General features: G+C 42.9%; 2 protein-coding genes across 6 annotated transcripts in view; one reads left to right on the forward strand and one right to left on the reverse strand.

Moving 5' to 3' along the window:
- The first annotated feature begins 4233 nt into the window (after positions 1-4233).
- Positions 4234-20958, forward strand: part of HHIP (hedgehog interacting protein) — a 73889-nt gene continuing 57164 nt past the window's right edge. For 3 of the 5 annotated variants that reach the window (XM_083457308.1, XM_083457309.1, XM_083457310.1), the window contains exons 1-2: positions 4235-5050; positions 16863-17055. In XM_083457308.1, coding sequence (XP_083313434.1) covers positions 4778-5050; positions 16863-17055 — 466 coding nt within the window. In that variant the 5' untranslated portion in view covers positions 4235-4777. Of the gene's footprint in view, positions 5051-16862; positions 17056-20958 lie in introns of all 5 variants that reach the window. The other 2 variants (XM_083457306.1, XM_083457307.1) reach the window with 1 other exon arrangement.
- ANAPC10 (anaphase promoting complex subunit 10) overlaps positions 16339-20958 on the reverse strand; it is a 118737-nt gene continuing 114117 nt past the window's right edge. Inside the window, exon 6 of the mRNA XM_083457642.1 lies at positions 16339-16360. The gene's annotated coding sequence lies outside the window, so the exon portion shown is untranslated. The remainder of the gene's footprint in view (positions 16361-20958) is intronic.

A 20958-nucleotide genomic window follows, 5' to 3' on the forward strand; every position in this document is an offset into this window, starting at 1 on the left:
ATTTTAATCAGAAAGCGCCTAGAGCAAATGGTTTCAACATCTGTAAACCCTTCTCACATCTTGGGCTATGTATTTATTTACTATTATTATTTTGAAATATGGTTGGTTCTGCCATAAGTTCAGTCAGAGTTCATAAGGGCTTGATGTGCCTTTGGTAGAATTCTTTAGGGATAAAGTAGTTTTATTCTCATATCCGAAATTCCTGAACAAATTGGCATCTGAATTTGATCTAAGTGACTGCATCAACCTGCTTACATTTTCTCTTAGAACAAATATTTTAAAAAATAACAATCTAAAATCTTAATTCACATATTTACCTAGAAACAGCTGTGACACTAACATCTGGAGTATTTGTAGCACATGTAGAATAATCCAGGAAGGTGAGTATTTCTTCTCAGAATATATTTAAGAGGTTTAATGTCAGCGGATAAACTTTGGTGACTTAGCACCTGTCAGACTCTGGATGCAACCCCATTCTTGAGATATGCCGGCTGCAGGATGGGATGGGGGTATTATTATACAGCAGTCCAACTTCAAGATGTGCACAGTCCACCAGTAAAGATCTATAAGCATAATTTTGCAGATACATCAGCACAAGTCCAGGTTGGCATATTTGTATTGCTGATACAACTTCACCAGTGAAGGGACGTCCCAAGCTACGTGGAAATGGGACCATGATAGGAAGTTGTCAGGTCGTGTGCTTCCTCAGATCCTACCTCCAACACTGGCAAGTTATGGAGTAAGTCAAACTCCACTGACTGAACTTAATGGAGAGCAAAAACCACCATCTTCCAATTTACCCACTTTGCCACAATGAAGTAGAGAATCCAGACTAATTTGGCACCCTGTCATAGCATGCCAACACTAGTAAATAAATTATTGACAAGAAAACCATAACTCAGAAGACAGGGTGCAAATATTGTGAACCCTTAGAACACACAATGGATCAATTTGGTGGCAGGAATGATGGAGACAGAACACTTTGTATTAAAAAGGGAACTTTTTGTTCAACTAGGCCACAGAACACGAATGGGAAGACTTTACAATATGATTGATACTTCCTTTTCAGTTGAGAATAAACAATCCATGTTTTATCCTCATGTACATCTGATGTAAGAATTATGTTTATGAACTGGATGCCATGAGAGGTTGCAGGCACAGCTGCTCATAAACCCTGATAAATACTTAATTTAGCATGACACTAAAGGGAAAGGAAATAATTTTTATCTGTTCATTAGTCATCCAGCTACTGGGCTAGCCCTGCATAAGTTATACAGACCACATTTCAATTTCAATGTGGCTTATATTTTACTGCTTCCTTCTCACTTAGTTAAACTGGGAGGTGTGCGGCTGATAAGGTTTTTATGTACTCCTGCATTACCTTTTTCTTTCTTAACATCTCAAGATGTTGCAAAGCACAAGATGTTGCTGGCAATAACATTCAGAGTGAGCCTTGAGCTCAACAAATTTCACAGATCCACATGGTGCAATTTCTAGCTGTTGCCAAAAGGAAACGAATGCATTTGATTTGCAAATTTGAAAAGCTGTGTTTGTGTCAGCCTCACAGTTTCCACAGCACCAGCCTTAAACTGATAGCACATGTTGCAAAGGGAAGATTTATGGAACCCACCTAGTGAGCTCTGATTCTTCTGATCATCTAGTAGTATACGTGTATATCATAGAAGCATCCAGTTAACATCAGAAAAACTCATAAAATGAGAAAGAATAATCAGTTTTGCAGCCTATTTTACATTAAACCTAAGAAAAAAGATATCCCTCTGCTCCTTCTCACCTGTAAAACCAGTGGTGCCTTTTCCCCAGTGCACAGAAGCTGCATGCACAGAAAAAGATATAAAGAATTAAGACCATGCATATACATGCTTGCACAGGTATGTATACATTCTGCACATACTTGTTCTACTGACCCTGTCACAACTTCCAAGGAGCCAGTGCCATCAAGAAGATCACAGAATGCAACCTTCAAGCTGACTTTAAAAGATAAAGGGTAAAGGGACCCCTGACCTTTAGGTCCAGTCGTGGCCGACTCTGGGGTTGCGGTGCTCATCTCGCTTTATTGGCCGAGGAAGCCAGTGTACAGCTTCCGGGTCATGTGGCCAGCATGACTAAGCCGCTTCTGGCAAACCAGAGCAGCGCATGGAAACGCCGTTTACCTTCCCACCGGAGTGGTACCTATTTATCTACTTGCACTTTGACGTGCTTTCGAACTGCTAGGTTGGGAGTAGGGACCGAGCAACGGGAGCTCACCCCATGGCGGGGATTCAAACCACCGATGTTCTGATCGGCAAGTCCTAGGCTCTGTGGTTTAACCCACAGCGCCACTTGCGTCCCTAAGATGACTTTAAGACATGTTAATAACATATACAAAACAGAGTGTATTTTGGAAAGTTGTTATTCTGTTTGCAGTGGATGTGGACATCTCTTAAAATATCTTAACCAAATTTTGAGGATGATGGTTCCTAAGATCAAGGAACAGGTTTTCATCGATGGTGGGCTGAACCATTAAAAACTGCAATTAGGCTGCTAGCTAATTGAAGTAACCCATGTACTGCTTCCGTGGAGCCACTTTCTGGGTGCTTCAGTCCATGCTAGGCCCCTTCCATCTCACAGGGATAAAGAAAGGCGATAAAATATGTACAAAAACATTATTTACTTATTTGAAAATTATGGATCTCCTGTTGTTGATATCCAAGGCAATGAACAATTAAAGTCCAAAGACATGCATCATTATATACAATCACATAATTAAAAGAGAAACAAAGAAAAAAGAAAAAACACCCTAGTAGTGTTAAAGACAACATCCATTGGGGATGCAAAACCATATGGAGCAAATCAAATAAATAGGATAGACTTGGCCTGGTGCCTAAAGAATAGCTGGAGAGGCAGTAGGTGGGTCTCCTTTGGGAAGGAGATTTATTATTATTATTATTATTATTATTATTATTAAGCACAGAAAGACAGACACAACCCCAGAGTTTTTCCTCTCTCTAGTAGCTGTCCACCAAATCTCTGAAGGTGAGGGCTTCCAGGAGAGGACATTTAATTTATTAATTTGTTTAACAAAATTTATACACTACTTGATTGTAATAATACCTCTAAGCAGGTTTACAGGAAATATTAAAATCACATTACAGTGGTACCTCGGGTTAAGTACTTAATTCGTTCCAGAGGTCCGTTCTTAACCTAAAGCTGTTCTTAACCTGAAGCACCACTTTAGCTAATGGGGCCTCCTGCTGCCGCCACGCCGCCGGAGCAGGATTTCTGTTCTCATCCTGAAGCAAAGTTCTTAACCTGAAGCACTATTTCTGGGTTGGCGGAGTCTGTAACCTGAAGCATATGTAACCCAAGGTACCACTGTATTACTGTTAATATTAAAATTAACAGACACCTCAACAACTACACGTCAAGATCCAATAGGCCTGCCTCAGCAAAAATGTTCTTAGCAGGTGCCAAAAAAAAAAAAAAAAAGAGTATGGAGAAGGCGCCTGCCTGATGCCAACCGGCAGGGAGTTGCAAAGTGTAGCTTCTGCCACATGAAAAGATCTTGCAAATGCAGGAGGAGTATTATGCGGCACCTGTAACTGTGCCAGTTCTGCAGAGCGGCCAAGTGGGCTACCTCACACTATACTGAATTAATTGAAAGCACAGGAGGTCTGAAGGCACTGCAGAGTTAGACCAGGCCAAGAGGGTAATCTAATCCAACCCCTTGCAATGCACAAATCTTTTGACGAGGTGGTGGGGGGTCCTTCTATTCTTGAGTCCTGCTCAAGAAGGGCCCCTGGGGCCACGGGCTGGCTATTCCCTCAAGTTTCCTCACTCGCCTCTTTCCTGTCCCTCCTCACAGCGGCTGCTGCTATTGTCGCTGCCGGACCTTCCTCCCAGCCAACGGTGACTGCTGCTTATGTGCCCACCCCCCAAAACCCGCCACTCTCTTTCTCTGCTCCCTCAGGCAGTTCGGACCAGCGCGCGCGAGCGCGCCGACCAGTCAGCCAGCCGGCCCGCCAGTCGCCTCGTCCGTGCGCGCGCGCCTTCCCCGCGCGCTCGCGCCCCGTGACCGTCCGCTTCCCCTCTCTCCCCAGCGCGCGCGCACGGCCACACACGCACGCACACGCTCTCTCGCTCTTCTCCCCGCTAGTCCCTCTTTTCGGTGACGTGAAGGGGCGCGCGGTGGCAGCACCTCCCCGCGCGCTGCTTAAAAATAAGAAGAAAAGAGGGAGCGAAACATGAGAGCCCTAGTGAGCTCCAGCTCCCGCCGGCAGCAGCAGAGGAGGCATCACCCCAGCCAGGCTGTCCTCGCTGAATTGCGGCCGCCTTTCTATGGAACGACCAGAAGGGACTTGCTGCTGCTGCTGCTGCCGCCGCCGCCACCGCCACGACCACCACCACCTCCTCCTCGTCTTCTCTTTCGCGCGCCAACGCGGGAGCCCTTCGCGCCGGCAATTTCGACGCCTCAGCCGCGCCAACTAAACCGGCCCTCGCGCAAACTTCCCCGCGCAAACTGCGCGGCACCTTTCACTCGCCGCCGCCCCCCCCCCTTACACCACACGCGACGTGCGCTCTCCCCCCGCTCTTTTTTTGGTCCCTCAGACATCACTCGCTCCTTCCTTGGAGGCCTCCGCCCCCCCCATCATCTCTGTCTCTTTCTCTCCCCCCCCCCTCCACCCCCAGATCTAAGGGGTTTCCCCCACACACGCACACCACACGGAAAGCTCTCGCTCTTGGATTTGCCTTGGGATTTGCCAGCGAAGCTCGCGGAGGCATGGTCGCTCTGAAGATGCTCCCGCTCAAGCTGCTCTTGGTGGCCGTGGTCCTCTGCTTCTTCGAGGGGGAGGCCCGCTTTGGGGAGAGCGGGGGGGCCAAGAGGAGAAGGTGCCTGAACGGCAGCCCCCCCAGGCGCCTCAAGAAGCGAGACAGGAGGCTGATGCTGCTGGAGCCGCCCCTCGGAGGGGAACTCATGTGCCGGGGTTTCTACCCTCGCCTCTCCTGCTGCCCCAGGGCGGACAGCCAGGGCTCGCTGCACGTGGAGAACAAGGTGAGGCGCGCGGCTGCGGGTGGGAGGGCTGCACACTCCGGGGCTCACCTGAGGAGCAGCAGCAGCAGCAGGAGGAGGATTTTTTGGGGGGGTCCTCCTCGTGATCTGGGAGGGTGGAAGGAGACTCCTTGGGGAGAACCAAGGAGAGGTGGGTCTGTATCTGTCTTGTCTCTCTCCTCTTCAGCAGGCTTGCAAAGGTGGTGAGAAGGCCAGCAGCTCTGGGGAGGTGTCAAAGGTGGCCTGAGCTTGGGTGCTTCATCAGATGCACGAAGCAGTAGAGGAGAAAGGGGGGGGGTAGGTAGATATCTTCACCTGGACTGATTTCTGTTGGCCAAGGAGCCCATATCTTTTTCATCAACCCAAACTCAGGCTTAGCAAAGGAGAGAGGGCTGCAATCCCAAACGGACTTTTGCCCGGGAATAAACTCCGTTGAACTTTCTTGCAAGGGAACTTCCATTGGCTCGCACTGTAAGCCCCATTAAGTATAGTTTGACTTAGTTTTGTGCATAAACGTGTAGGAAAGATAGCGCTGTTGTTCCTCTTGGATACTGGCACCTTTGATACTGTTGTGCCCTTGTTTCCTTTCCGTCTCTTCTAGGATGGGGTGCTAATTTCAGGAGCACGGGTGTGTGTGTGTGGGTGTGTTGGTTCCTGCAGGTTTCTGTTGTACCTCAAGCACAACAGTCCTTGGAAAACTTGTTACAAGGTTTTGGTTGGTCGCTGATGCTGGGTCTTCAGAGAGTGGCGATGTCAAAATCTGGACGCGGGGCAGATAATTAGTTTGTACAAAAAAAACCCAAACCTTGACCGCAGGTTAACAATCTAGGATAGCAATTTATTGGGGGGGGGGGTAAAATTGGGAAATTTTGTGTTATACTGTACACTGAAGGGATGCTGCAGCCCCTGGAAGCCCCAATTGTCAGGTGGTCCCATCTAGAAGACAGCAGAAAGAAGCTGAGTTAGAAAACAGGTAGACTTTCGTCCCGGTCTGGATGAGACATGGGACGGGATGGGGGGGGGGCAGAGATGCTGCCAATAAAGTCTGGAGGGTTTTCTTGGAGTCAGTCAACGCTCCCTGGCAGCCGTGGGACTGTAAATTAAGGTGGCGGTGGTTTCCCCGTTTATTTTTTCTGAGGGTAGAAAAGTGTGTACGATTCTCTCCACATGTTTGGTCAGGAAACTTCGGGTAGCAGATGGTGATTGGGAGAGCAGATGATGCCAGGACGCTGCAAACTTTTTACGAGCTCTTCCACCGATTAGGTCGGTCCCTTGCTCTGGGGAGAGAAAAGGGGAGGGGGGGGGGAGAGGATTCCCTGAAGTTGTTCCTCGACAAACTGGAGCCGTTGCAAATGGATCTTTCTCAAACGGGATAAAAGGAGGGTATCTACTGGACTGTGTGTGTGTGTGGAAAGAGAGAGGGAGAGAGAGAATTTGCTTTTTTTGCAGCATGACAGTTTTAACGTCATTAGACTTGATGGCATTCTGAGGATGAATGAAAAATCCTGGGCATCCTGGAATAAGAAGGGCGCCTGTTCAGGGGTCTGCTGTTCTTCAGCGTTCCAGCGTGTTGGTGTTCTCTAAGTTTTTCAGGCTATTGTTTCGATCAGAAGGGCAATGTGTAATGCTGGATCTAGGGAGGGAAACGTGATGAATAAATGTCATTGAGAATCACTGCACGTGAAATAAACAATCAGGTGTCTTTCTCACTGCCCCCTCTTTCCCCCTGCTCCCCCTTCCAGCTTTTAGGTTTAATTAAGAATTCCTCCGTTACAACACTGCAGTTGTCAAGGTCTGAGAGCGTCTTGGAAAACTTGTGTTTCAGTCTTTCTGGCCCAAGCATAATAAAAAAAAAATACCCAGCCTGAATCGAATTTTTATGCTCAGTTCACGGTAGATTTCACTCCATTCTCATGTAAACAGCTTCTACGAATCAACATATGTGTCTGGGTGGTATCTCTCACTTTGTTTTGTAACAAAAAGCCATATTGCATCATTTAATTTGCTCAAGTCATGCAAATAGGGAAAAAATCAATAGGACAAAAAGGGGTCGACTTATCCTCCTCCCCACTAAACTGCTGCCCACACACAGAGTCCTGTTGCTTATGGCAAAAGAATAACAACAACACCATTGTATTTGTTGGTTGGTTCGCTAATGGGTGAAACTGGAGAACATCATTCTCCTTCAGTCCCCAGCTCTGTCCAAATGCTCATGCCTTTTGAGAGAGCATTTGTCCTATCGCCTCTGTTCCCAGATGAGCGAGAGCTGTCTTTGCTGCAGGGATTTCAGCAAAGGAAACTCTATTCTTACCAGATGCAGCAGGAGTTTGGTTGAATATTTTCTCCGCATGTTTGGCCAGAGGTAGTGTCAGCAAAGCTCCTGTGTGGTAATCACATTAAACTACACACTAACTACATTCAGATAACCTCCTAAAGTCTCTAACTGAAACCCACAAATGCCAGAGTCAAGCGTGGAGGGGGGGGGTGTCCTTAGTTTATCCTGTTAGTAACATCTAGAAATGAGCAGCAGCATCTGCTGCATGGACTCTCTGAAATCTCCCTGTAATAAATAAGCTCTCTGTGGTGGATTAAAGGTGAGACAGACTTTACACAATAGTTGCATTTCTACCCAGCTACAGAACTTGATTTCTTAGCACTCTTTCTTTTGTGGCTGGTGACATCTAAAAACACTTTTAACTGGAAGGACATGATTTAATGTACATCTCAACCTATCATTTCAGGCTATGTCATATCCATATATATCATATCATTCATTTAAACAAAACTTGGCAATAAACATTTTTGCACGTCTGTGTACCAGATGGACAAAAATATGCTTTTTTCCCCCATTTTCATGTGCAGTGCAAGCCTATTCATGCTTACTCAGAATCAAGTCCCATTGATTTCAATGGGATTTACTCTCAGGTAAGTGTGCTTGGAAAGTTTGCCACTTCTGATTCACGTGACACATAATGGATGACTTTCCATGCAAAATGTGTCTAGTAGATTTAGTGATAGCAGACTCTGAACAGGGTGCTCTGGAAATGCTCCAGGAAGTACGTCCCTATGGCTGTGCTGTGACACTGCACTTATGATATACTCACCCACAGACAAGGGTAAGCGTGATAAGAAAGAAGTGTTTCAGCAGTTTTTAAAAGTAATGAAGCACACTCAGCAGTCATTTCTAATCACAAAAAGCCTCTTGGTTTAAGACTACATTTGTCAACCTTCTGGCAATTTAATGATCAAATTATTGATCTGTATTTCTAATGAAATGCTGCCAGCCTCTTAAGTAGTGCGAAGCTGCAACAGAAAATGCACAGACACATGAAATTACAGTCTCCCTTTATCATCTTTATTTTGTTGGGGGTTTTTTTTTTGTTTGTTTGCATGATGTCATTGACATTTTATCCCTACCTTCTAGTGCTCTGGATTATTCTCCGTTTACCATTTGATTTTCTAAATTCATAAGCAAATAATGACATATTAAAGTTTTGTACATTGTTGTTGTTTTTTAAGTTTTCTTACAGGCTGTCAAACACAGTGATCTTCTCTACCTTAGTTGGTTTCGCAGCCAAGGCTGTCAGGGAATGGGTGAAAAGTAATTGTTTTCAAGTGTGCCCTTTTACAATCATTTGTTTGCTCTGGCTCTTTCTTCAACAAAAGCTATTGTTGAACACATCCAACTAAACAAATAACTCATCTTGGGGTCCCTGTAACAGCTGCCTTGGTACAATGATCTATTTACATATTGTCCTAAAATTGAAACTGAACTCCTTAATGACATAATCTAGTACTATAGTACCAAATGAAGCATATGCTGAAACTAGCAGCTGAACCATCTTGAAAGCATTCTGTTCGCAGGAATAATTACTTTTATACCAAATACTGCTTCATATTAACATCAGAACTGAATGCTATGATTTTTCTGCTGACTTGCCTCCTTGCACCCATGTGAAATGGTACAAGTTGTGTTGGCCAGATTCTCTTGTAAAATCAGAAGAAATTATGCTCCTATATCAGAAGAAATTATGCTCCCTTTTACCTTTAGCTTAATAGTGCCAACCCAACTTTGTAAACTACAAGTCCCTGCATATTTATCTCACCTGTCTTCTCCTGGCTTCAGCTTCCTGGGTAGAGATTAAAGGATGAGTTAACATATGTTATGAATCAGTCAGTAGGCATAATAATTAGTAAGCATACTGTAAACTTAAGCCACTATAATTTCATGGTTCTACATATGGCTTTTGGAAACAGCAAACTAATTTGAGTATAACAAATCTGATTTTTTTTTAAAAATGTATGCTCATTCTTAAAGATACATTTTACATTTGGGGGGAGGGGCACATTTATTCAGATTAATCCACATTTGCCATGCCCATGACAGTTTTGCCAGTGAGTGAAACAGGGTCTATAGGAACTGATGCATGCAGAAAGTCCCGGTCCCTGACATCATCAGTTAACAGGATCTCAGGCAACTGATCTGTAATCTGAGAAGGAATCATGGCTCAGTGGTAGAACACCTGCTTGGCATGCAGAAGGTCCTAGTCAAAAGAATTAGGTAACAGATTATGTGAATGGCCTCAGGCTAAGAGCAGCTTGCCACTCAAGAGTAGGCAGTATTGGGTTGGCATAAAGCTGAGTTGGTATAAGCCTATTTCCTGTGTACCAGAACTCATATATTGCAAAGTAGGCTAAGTCTGCAATACGAGAGCAGTATGAAGTAACATACCACACAGAGACAAGATCATGTAGGGCATGTTCACATAGAGACTTCCTCACACCCCATTAGGCCTGTTTCTCTGGGCACACCTTTGATGCTGTGTGTGTGTGTGTGTGTGCCACCATAGGTGAGGGAAGTCCCTGTGTGAGTGTGTCCTTAATGTGTATTTCATAGGGCCAATCCAACCATAAAGGCAAACTAGGCAAATCTGGAGTGTCAAATTCCAGGGGTGCCCACTACAGAGCTGCTTCCTGTGCTTTTGGAGGAGGCAAACAGGGGCAGCTTAGCAGCTCAAGGCCTGTGAGAGAGGAATCCCAGTGTCCCAAGAGCCTTAAATACTGTAGTAAAAAGGGAAGAAAGTAATGTAGTGAGAGATATTTAAAAAGAGGACACAAAAATTACATCCTAGTCAGCTTTTGTTCATTTTATGTGCAGTACAGTAGTCCGAATTTTTGCAGGACGCAGCAGCTGCAACTACCAAATTGCTTGTGGGCCTTCCTTGCCCAACCGCTGCTCTGTAGCTGCTCTGCTTCTCCTCTCTCTCATGCTCAACAATGTTGGCCTTCCACTGTCAGGCCATCCCTTGCTGCTTTGGTTGGAAGCCCTGCTTGGGCTTGAGTTCTGCGAGCTGGGAGTGCAAGAGCTGGGCAGATGTGGGTGGCACCACTTTGGGGAGGACTCAAGGGCAAGGGGCACCACCAGTAGGTATTAATCTACTGAATGAGGGGCTTTATGTGGGCCTTTTATTCTGTGACATTGGCTGTTTTGCCCAGTTAAAATTTAAAAGCACAGTCTGGGGTCTTATTTTTCTTTTGAGTCTTGGGTTGATGATTTTTGATATGTGTCTGCAGTAGGATCAGTTGGGGAGAGCTCAGCAGGCCCCAGTTGCAGTGACGAAGTATGGTGTGAGAGAAGGGTCATGCCAAGTAAGGGGCACTTGACACAGAGAGTTGGTGGCTGTGCCAGCTTCTTCTCTTGCCAGAGTAATTGTGGTTGTTCTTATCAGCCAGCCCTCAGATGCTATTATTAAGTACCAGGTCAGTTTTAAATACAGTGGTACCTCAGGTACCACTGCTTCAGGTTACAGACTCTGCTAACCCAGAAATATTACCTCGGGTTAAGAACTTTGCTTCAGGATGAGAACAGAAATTGTGCTCCAGCAGCGCAGTGGCAGCAGGAGGCCCCATTAGCTAAAGTGGTGCTTCAGGTTAAGAACAGATTCAGATTAGGAACGGACCTCCGGAACAAATTAAGTACCACTGTAAAATCTCCCTCATTCACAAATTGTGAATGGTGAAGCTGACCTGGCTTGTATTACCAGTACTTGCTGAGTTTAACTGATCTTACCCACCTTTGCTTACCTGGGTTCTTGGTACAGTGTCAGGGCAAACTTGGGGGTCAGGGAAGAGGGGTTGCTGTGACAGTAGAAATTGGATCTCTCTCTCTCCAGGCTTCCTGTTTTCTTGAGTGGGAATCTAGTGTGTCTGTGCCTTTTATTGGGCAATTGGAACAGATTAGGGATTCTTCTAGTTTACCATCCAGGTTGCCGCCCAGCAGTCTTTCTGCCTGAGCTAACAGAAGCGGTCTTGGAAGTAGTGTTGTCCCACCCCCACCCCGGGCTGTTGATCCTAGGGGACTTCAACATTCATGTTGAGGCCACTAAATCTTGGATGCCTCAGAACTTCTATGGTCACAATAACCATGGGGTGCTATCAGCCTAATGCATATGGCAGACCACACTCTGGATCTGGTCCACCAGCTGGGAAGAGGGTGATCTGAAAGTGGGGGGGGGGGTTTAACTTCAGTTGCTTGTCATAGTCTTATAATTTTCTGTTCAGATTTAGGTATTCAGCTGCTTTCTCCCTCTTCAGCAGCTGGAGACCTATTAGAATCGTCTGCCATTTAGAGGCTGATGAATCCAATTGGGTTCCAGGCTACTCTGGGAGATACTGCTGTCAAAATCCTGGTTAACCTGTGGACTAGGTGGATGATGTGAACTATGGTTGCCCTTGAGCACCCTGTCCTGTTTGGTAGAGCCAAATTGACTTCTTGGTATCACCAGAGCTTAGAGCAATGAAACAGCTTGAGTACACGTAGAAGAAAAATCCAGATGAATGCAACTGAACGCTAGTGAGTGTTCATTATTGAGTCTCCTCAATAGCAGTGAATATAATGAAGAAGCACTTTGCTGCCTCCATTGCATCCTCACTATGCCACACAACAGAGCTTTTTGGGTAGCATGGAGCCTTTTATACTCAGCCCAAAGGAGGTGGATGAACCAATGTGATTCATCGTGACTTTTGTAAAGCATTTTGGGGATAAAATCCCTTGTATCCAAGTAAGGTAAAGTATCCCTGCATGGTTAAATCCAGTCAAATTCAACATGGGGTGCAGCATTCTTCTCCACTTTCAGGCTAAGGGAGCCAGCGTTTGTCCACAGACAGCTTTCTGGGTCACAAAACACCGTGACAAACGCCAGAGCACACAGAAACACTGTTTACCTTCCTGCCACAGCAGTACCTATTTATCTACTCGCTCTGGTATGCTTTCAATCTGCTAGGTTGGCAGGAGCTGGGACAAAGCAGGAGCTCACTCCATCACGTGGATTCAAACTGCCAACCTTATGATCGGCAAGCCCAAGAAGCTTCGTGGTTCAGACCACAGCGCCAACCATGTCCCTGTCCCTTGTATCCACCATGCCTTTCACTGCAGCAGGCGACTCTCAACAGATATCCAGAACGCTATCATGTCCTGTTTTGTTAAGCTGATATGGCTTGAGAATATGGACAAAATTGTTGGATCTGCATAGGTGACCACATTTGCTCTTGACCCTTGCCCTTCATGGCTAATGAAAACTAAGTAAAGAGTGGGTGGCTAGCTCAGCCAGGGAGGTGATTAGCATCTCTGCGTAGGAGGGAGTTATCCCTAACTGCTTAAAGGAAGACATTAGACTTAAGAAATGCTCCCAGGATTCAGAGAATTTAAACAACTATTGACTGCTACTGTCCCCTTCTTGAGCAACATTGAGTAAGTTGCTGCTAACCAGATCCAGGCTCTATTGGGTGAGACTGGTTGTCTGGATCCATTTCAATTGGAGTTTAGGCCTGGCTTTAGCATGCAAACTGCCTTGGTTGCCCTGTATGTTGAGAGACAGGCAGAGTATGATGCTATTTATTCTCCTTGATATCCCAGAGACTTTTGATATCATTGTCCATAGTATCCTTCTGGAGCATTTGTCTGAGTTGGAAGTGGGTGGTACCACTTTACAGTGGTTTCAGTCCTTCATGGATGGTCATCTTCAGAGACTGGTGCTTGGGGATGTTGTTTAACCCCATGGTCCTTCCTATGAGGGATACTGCAGTGGTCAATTTAATTGCCAATGCTATTTATTGTGGCACCTTAATGACTAACAGATCTGTTACAGCACAATATTCCATGGGCTACAGCCCACTTCATCAGATTGATCAAATTTCCTTTGAAGCAAAATATTTTAGTGCATTGTATGTGATAATTGTCTTACCAAAGTTAGGATGTCTGTGTTATTAACAACTGCTTTGTGAATTACCACTCTTTATTATGTAATTATCACTGTCTGTATTCTTTTTCTGCATTTCATTTCCCTGTTTACAGTATCCTCTCCCTGTGTATGTATATACCTGTAAATTCAGGCACCTGATAAAGTGGACTGTAATCTACAAAGGTTTATGCCTTAATAAATTTGTTAGCCTCTAAGGTACCACAATGTTCTTTGTTGTTTTTTAAACAACAGTGTTTTTACTTGTCTGCAGAAATCAGAAGGGAGGCTGTTAGAATTACCCTAGGAGGGGAGTTCCATGAGAATTAGCTCAGAGCTTGAATATTCTACTGAATTACCTCCAACAGCTGCTTAAATCTTGCAGCTGCCTAGAAGAAAACACAGCAGTTACCTCTTGGTAAAACTTGAGCTATGCACAGCCCATCAGGAAACTATGTGTAATGTTAATTTTATAATTTATTAATCATATTCTACACATACATACACATCCTAACATGATGTACAAAATGCAATAAAACACAGCCAAAAACAACACAGTAAATAACTGGATATAAATCTAAAAGTTTATATCTACATAAGTAGAGACCCATGGCAGAGGCATTTTCATCCAAGCTGGGAAAGTTTATCGGATAAACAAATTCAGTTGTCTGCAAATGCAGATAATGAGTGCCTCCTCTTGAGAGGAACACTGTTCCACAGAATAGGGGAGCCACACACAAAAACCCCTGTTCTGACTTACTGTGGAAAAGGCTTCTAAGATCGTTGGAACTTGAAAGAGAATCTCTCCCACAGACTGCAATGATCTACTGGGTATATAAGGGATAAGGCAATCTCTTAATTAATGAGTAATAAGTTGTCCATCTTTTGAGTTTTATTTGTGGACTTCTTTTGCCTGGCCTAGTCTGCATTTTTCTTTTCTCTGTGGTCAAACTAACATAAAAAAATCTGTACCCCTTCATCTCAGCATACTATGTGTCTTTCTCCTGGTTATGGCTTCCTGCTAGACTCAAACAGTTTTAGCTTCCTTTTTCCAAGCTGCGGCTTCTTTTCAGGCCTGGTGACATCAGGTGATGCATTCAGGCAGTTACCAACAACTCAGTGCTACCTTCTCCTCATCATGCTCTTTATCCCTTATCTGGGCTGCTTCCATCACTTCCAGTTCTTTCATTGGCAGTGGTGCCACCTCCACCTCCATGGAAGATGTAGCAGTCATTTGTCCCAGGAATCATAGAATAGAATCATAGAGTTTGAATAGACCACAAGGGCCATCGAGTCCAACCCCCTGCCAAGCAGGAAAAGAAGTTGTGTACTGTGCTGCTGAATTGGAAGTGCAGAAAGCTTCCATTTGGACATACCCTTTAAGACCTTAAGAATGAAGGTCCATCTTCGCTTTGAGATGCCAAAATCTAGTGCTGAGACAGTTGCCACACGGGGGGATTTAAACAATTAACAGTGTATAATAGAGCTAAAGGAGAGTACTGTACAATTTTCTGAATTGTCAGTGCTTCACAAGTGCAGGCTATCTTGAAAAATATGCTTGCAGGTCGTTTAAAATATCATATGGTTAAATTTAGGTGGGTTTTTTTGCTAAGACAGTTCCAGTGAATTGAGTGCATTTCACTGGCACAAGTGTAATGAAACCACTGACAGATCACTTAGCACGATGAAACACTCTCTCTGATCTAATTTGACTCCCAAGTTTTATGTGATTGCCACCAAGCCAATAAATGTGATGACTCCAAACTTTTTTACAGTACTGTGGTGTCTCAGAAGAGCCATGATACAATATACACTAATTATGGGCTGACTCCAAATTGAATTAAGTAATAGAGCTGGATTTGGCATAGAAAATGTTTAATTCAAGCAGAATGAATGGAGCAATGTAGCGAAAAATTACTGTACTCTTTCCAAAAGAACTGCTCAGTATGACGTTACAGAGACTGAAACACCACATATCCCACATACTCCATGGTCTGAATAACATTGTTAAGTGTTGAATATCAAATTGATTCTAGGTTGTAAAATCTCCCAGAATGCAGAATGTGGCTGGGAGATTATCCATATTATATTTTTAAAAATCTGGAAAAAAATATAAAAAGACATCCATATGCATGCTGAAATAAATATTGCATTTGACTTTCAGGTAGTAAGTTACAAATAAATGGGAACATGCAAGGAGTGAAATATTGTCATGTCTTTTTTATATACGTATAAATGCAGTTGCTTTTTGACTGTAGGGCTTTTCAATGCAAAAGGGTTTACTGGCCAATTTCTATATTCTTGGGGGAGCCATAATATTCTCCAGATAGTGGCCTACAGGCGGAAAATCTCTCTTATGAGGGATGGGGTCATTTAATAAAGTTGGTGTCATCTAGGAGGAAGGATTTCCCTGTTATGGCACACACAAAATCCAAAGAGTGTTGGAACATTAAAGTCTGGAATCACATTCATGCACTCACTCACTCTCTCTCTCTCTCTCTCTCTCTCTCTCTCTCACACACACACACACACACACAAAAACACAAGGAAAGACCTTTTGATAACTCTTTTCATTTCAAATGCAACTGCTGGCAATATTTTACAATCCTCTTTTAGAAAAATCTGTTGACTAGATTAATAGATCTTAACATAGACTGAGGGCTTCCTGTTGACCATCCCTGGTATGGAGTGTGTCGTGTAAGTATATCACAGAGGACTTTCATGCATGGGAGAGGGAGGGACGGGAGAGAGGATTTAGATGACCATGGAAAGGTGAAAATAAACTAAATTGTTCACCAGTTTGTATTGAAAACTAAACTGGAGAAAAATTATGTTTCCATATTTGAAACATTATGAGCCCCCAAGTTTCATACTGACGGGACAGGAAATATGAGATTTGGTGAAATCACTATGCCAAACAATCTAAACCATATAAGCCAACAGCTGTTGTACTTACCAGAAACGCAGTAGCCAGCTACCACTACCACCTTCATGAGCTTCTCTGTTTAGTATCCCGACGTTGATCAGATTGGAATGAAAACCAAAGCAGGATGTGGCCAGTTCTATGGATGTGTTGCTGGCAAAAGGGAAAGTTTAGTCATTAAGACTGAGGTTCTCTATTTCTATTCAACTATGAATTTAATTATGACAAGTTTCAGTGACTTTTCATTATACATTGTGCATTCATTCAGATAGTGTTCCAAATGTTAAAAGCAAAAATACTCATATTTTTGTTGATGAATGTGGTTTCTACTGTGCTGTAGATCAACTTCATAAGATGATATGGGGCCAGTGATAATTAAGCAATCCCATTCTAGAGCTGGCAATGAGTTGGCTTTTGACTAAACCGATTGGCTTTCAGGGCTGCAGAAAAACTGCACAGACTCGTGCTAAAAATACTGGTGAATTATGGGTGCTCGGTCGCTTAGACTTATGTGTGTTTGCCTGTGACATTGCTGCTTTTACATGTATTCCTGTATAACTGCCCTGCTTAAACTGGCATCAGATATTTGCATTAGTTCACAGGCCTTTTTGCAGGAGGCGGGAAAGCTTATATTTCTCTGGTTTGTGGCTTGCAGATCTTTTCAGTTACCAACAACACAGAATGTGTGAAGATGCTGCAGGAAATCAAATGTGCACACTGTTCGCCGAATGCTCAGAATCTGTTCCACTCAACTGAGAAGGAGGCATTGGGAAGAGAACTAGTCCTTCCTTTCCTGTGCAAGGACTATTGTAAAGAATTCTATTACACTTGCAGAGGTCACATACCAGGTAAATCAACATTGTAAATAGTAACGTATTATAATTGTGTATACCTTTTATTGCTAACACATTGTGCAAAGCATCCTATGTGTATCCTAATGTGTTTTATTCAGAAAATGCTGTTCAGGGGTCTTACAATTTGATTTAGATAATCAGATCATCTACAGTTAAGTGTTTTTTTTCCTTAAAATTCATTATGTTAACTTGGCATAGTGTACAGTTTGTCCTGTTCTCCCCATGGGACGCTAAGCCATAACTCTTGGGCACTGCCCTTTATCCAGTTGCTTAGTCTCGAGGCAACAGGTCCAGAGTGCAAACTCTGGTAAATCAGGATTGAGCACAGGCTCTGCAGGACCTGGGAGAGCTCCCAGTGGGTGTTCCCAGAGAAGGCAGAGACCAGCACCTAACTTACAACTTGCTTCCGGCTTGAAGCATCACACCTGTGTGCAAATGAACAGCCTCAGAATGTGCATTATTATTTCTCTTCTGAGGATCTCTCATGGAGAAGAGGCCTGATTTATACCTTTCGCTGGAGTGTTGTGTGTCAGAAAAGTGGAACTAAATCTGAAACTATTCTCCTGCATCTGCAGATACTATAAAAGGGTCACTGCTTAATGTTTTGCATGCAAAAGGTTCCAGGTTCAATCTTCTGGTAGGGCTGGGAAAGACTCCTGACTGAAACCCTGAGGAGCTGTCACTACTTAGTGCAGACCATACTGAGCTGAATGGGCCAGAGATCTGACTCATTATAAGACATCTTCCTATATTCTTGTGCACAAGCAGAAGAATGGGAACTGCTATCGAACCTAACCAACTACAGCACTGTTTACAAAATAGCATTAGTGGATTTTTTATTTTTTACTCATGGTTCTTTCGATTCGACACTATAATTTGGATTCAAAGTGGAGTTATCATCATCATCATCACAACATTTATTATTTTGTATAGCACTTAAAATAAACTAAGCATTTAGTTGCAATTGAAAGCTGCCCAAAGACATTCAGCCTAAATATTGACAAGCCATTGGGGAAGGGGACATAGAAAAAATATGCAAAATGTTGAAATGGTATATGGGAGAAACTGTTGATGTAAGTTTAGTATTATTATCATACTTTAAAAAATTGTAAAAAACAAACAACAACAAAGACACACCCAGAAAAGCAGTAAGGGAGGAAGACCAATAAAAAAGGTTGGGTTTTCAGGAATGTTTCAAACGAAGTCACAGAGGAAAGTAATCCCAGCCATAGGGAGAAATGGAAGACCAGGGAAAACCCCTCAGTCCAAATAGAGGATCAAAGGAAAGGCAAGCAAAGAAACAGGAGAGTGCCAGGTAGCAATAAAGGAAGTTGATGTCCTGTCCTCTTTGAAGCACTGTGCTAAAAGGGCCATATCAGAGGTCACAGGCAGCCTCAGGTGGAATAGTCAGCGAGGAGCCCCAAAATGCCTGATGCCTCAGAAATGTTTACAAGAAATATTCACTTGAAATATTGAAATACAAATATGGACTCAGAAGACTACATGAGATGTCTACTTCATTTTTTAGAAAGTTTGTTGTCCTTTTAAGAAAGCTGATTTTGTTGTAATAGAAGTTAAACATATCTAGAGGACTAAAGCAAACCTTCAACATATTTGTAGGATTTGGACCAGTTCCATGGTGTTGCTAAACACATTGGGCAAAATAGTGGCGTTTGATAAACATATGAGACCACAGCATAGTAAATGTTATTCTTAATGTATTATGTAATAGAGAAGAGAATCTAGGCCATGAGATCTATGGTGACCATACATGGGACACAATCCAGATAAATTTACATTGTGCTTAAGTCATTTGACACCAATGGGTTTTGGGAACACTCAACTTTCTCTGGATTGTCCCTGTAGTCTACTATCACCTTTCTCTGTACTATCAAATGTTTTGTACAGGGTGTCTTATCCTCCAGCTGCTCCAACTTTAACCTAATTATCATAAATTATTCTGCTTTTTTTGTTTACTTTACATATATGCTACTGTCCCCTAGCAAAGGATTATGAGCACAGTGCAGCCAAAGACAGACACTTTTAATTCCCACTGTGATTGTTCCACAGTGCTTAAATGCCTTCCATTTAAATTTATGAGAATTAATTTGCCTGGGCCACAGACACTACTTGTTGCTTTTTAAAATGTTTCTGTCTATCTCTATCAACAAAATGAACTGTGTCCTGCTCTCTGATATTGTACCACCTTTTGAAATACAAAGTTGTGACTATATAATTGCAAAGCTGTTTTTCCTTGCATTATCTCTTTCCATGTTTACCTTAAAAGTGTAAATTATGTTGTTGTATAAGAAAGCTGAGGCAGTAAGACTCTTAATGCCATGGTTTGGCACTAATGTGCACAAGCAGAACTGTGTAAAACTGAGTCTCAGCCTTGTGTTCTCCATCCTTCCTCTGAGGATTCTTAAGTGACTTCCTCTTAGATCCAAAAGCAATGAATATATTTTGCTCAAATCATAGTTTGCTCTTAAACTAGGATCAAACTGTGATTTGGGATCTTGGTTTAAGAGCAAACTGTCATTGGAGCAAACCATAGTACACTGCACTTGGACACAATGGGAAACGATGGTTTGTTGACAAACAGGAAATCAACTTTAAAATCCTTAGCACATGAGGGAGGATAGCTCAAGCTTGATTCTCGACTCTCCTTAGCTCTGCCCATCTATCTATAGCCAAACTATGGTTTGGTATTTCATCTGAATGCAATCACTGTAATGTGAAGAGTAGAAGAAATTAGCGGGTGCAACTCTATCACACCTTAACTTGTATAATAATTATTTATGAAATTTGTGCAGCTTTTTAAAAAAGTTGCATAAATAGTAAGAGTTAAAACAAGGCATAGGCGAATGTGAAGCACTTTTGGAAAAAAGGCTTTTCAAAAGAATATTTGTGTACAATGTTCTTGATTTCTTTTAACTCTCAGGGATGCAGAACATTTTTGTAGTGTTCTTTGACTTGAGAAAACATTTTGAAAAGGCTTGATTTTCCCCTTTGGTGTGGTTTAACATGTATCTAAACTCATTCAAATATGAAAATATTATTATTGTCTTTGTAAACTACAGAGACGTTTCTAAGACTTTCCTAAAGCAGCTGTTCTTTGCTCTTTATTGCATTCCCCAAAGCAAAGCAGAATAGATCAGAGTTGCCAAGACTGCCTGCTGAGCAGCGATAACAGATTAGATTAAATGTTTGGCTCATGCTGAAGGCCACTAAGAAGAATTTCTTTTTCTTTTTATTTATTTTTAATACTATTTAAATAAAAATAATAATTATCACATATGAGAAGCACATCCTGCTAAACTTTAACATTGTGTGTGTGTGTGTGTGTGTGTGTGTGTACAAAAGTCATTGTTTTTGAGGAAAATTTTCTTTCACGCTATGAAAAGAATAAGATGCTAAATGCTAAAGGAAGTGGAGAGAGAGCGATCTGAGCTGCACAGGAGCTGGAGTCGAAAGAGCCTCACTCCCTAGATCAACATATGTGGTGACGAATGACAAATTTATTTTCCTACAGAGCTTGTGTATATGTAAAACTGCTGAAGTGCATCAAGATGTCAAGTGCTTTTTGTGACCACCCAGGTTGCCTTGAAAGATAACCAGATGAAAACATAACTTTTAAGCACTGGGCTTTGGAGGAAATGGCTTACATGCTGTAGCATCAGCTAGAGTAGGATTTTTCCTACATCAATCAGATGCTAATAATCATTATAAAGACTTGTTCTGAAAGTGGGCCACAAGGACAATAAATAAATAAAAAAATACACCCATGTCCAACCAAGTTAACTGATTTGTTTGGCAGAGTGATCATTCAATGGTTCCTGAAAGTGGTGTGCTGAGGTTTGGTTTCTGTTTCTGGGACAAATAACTGATGGCTCAATT

Source organism: Podarcis tiliguerta, assembly GCF_965153285.1.
Source record: "Podarcis tiliguerta genome assembly, chromosome: 9".
Taxonomy (NCBI): Eukaryota; Metazoa; Chordata; class Lepidosauria; order Squamata; family Lacertidae; genus Podarcis; species Podarcis tiliguerta.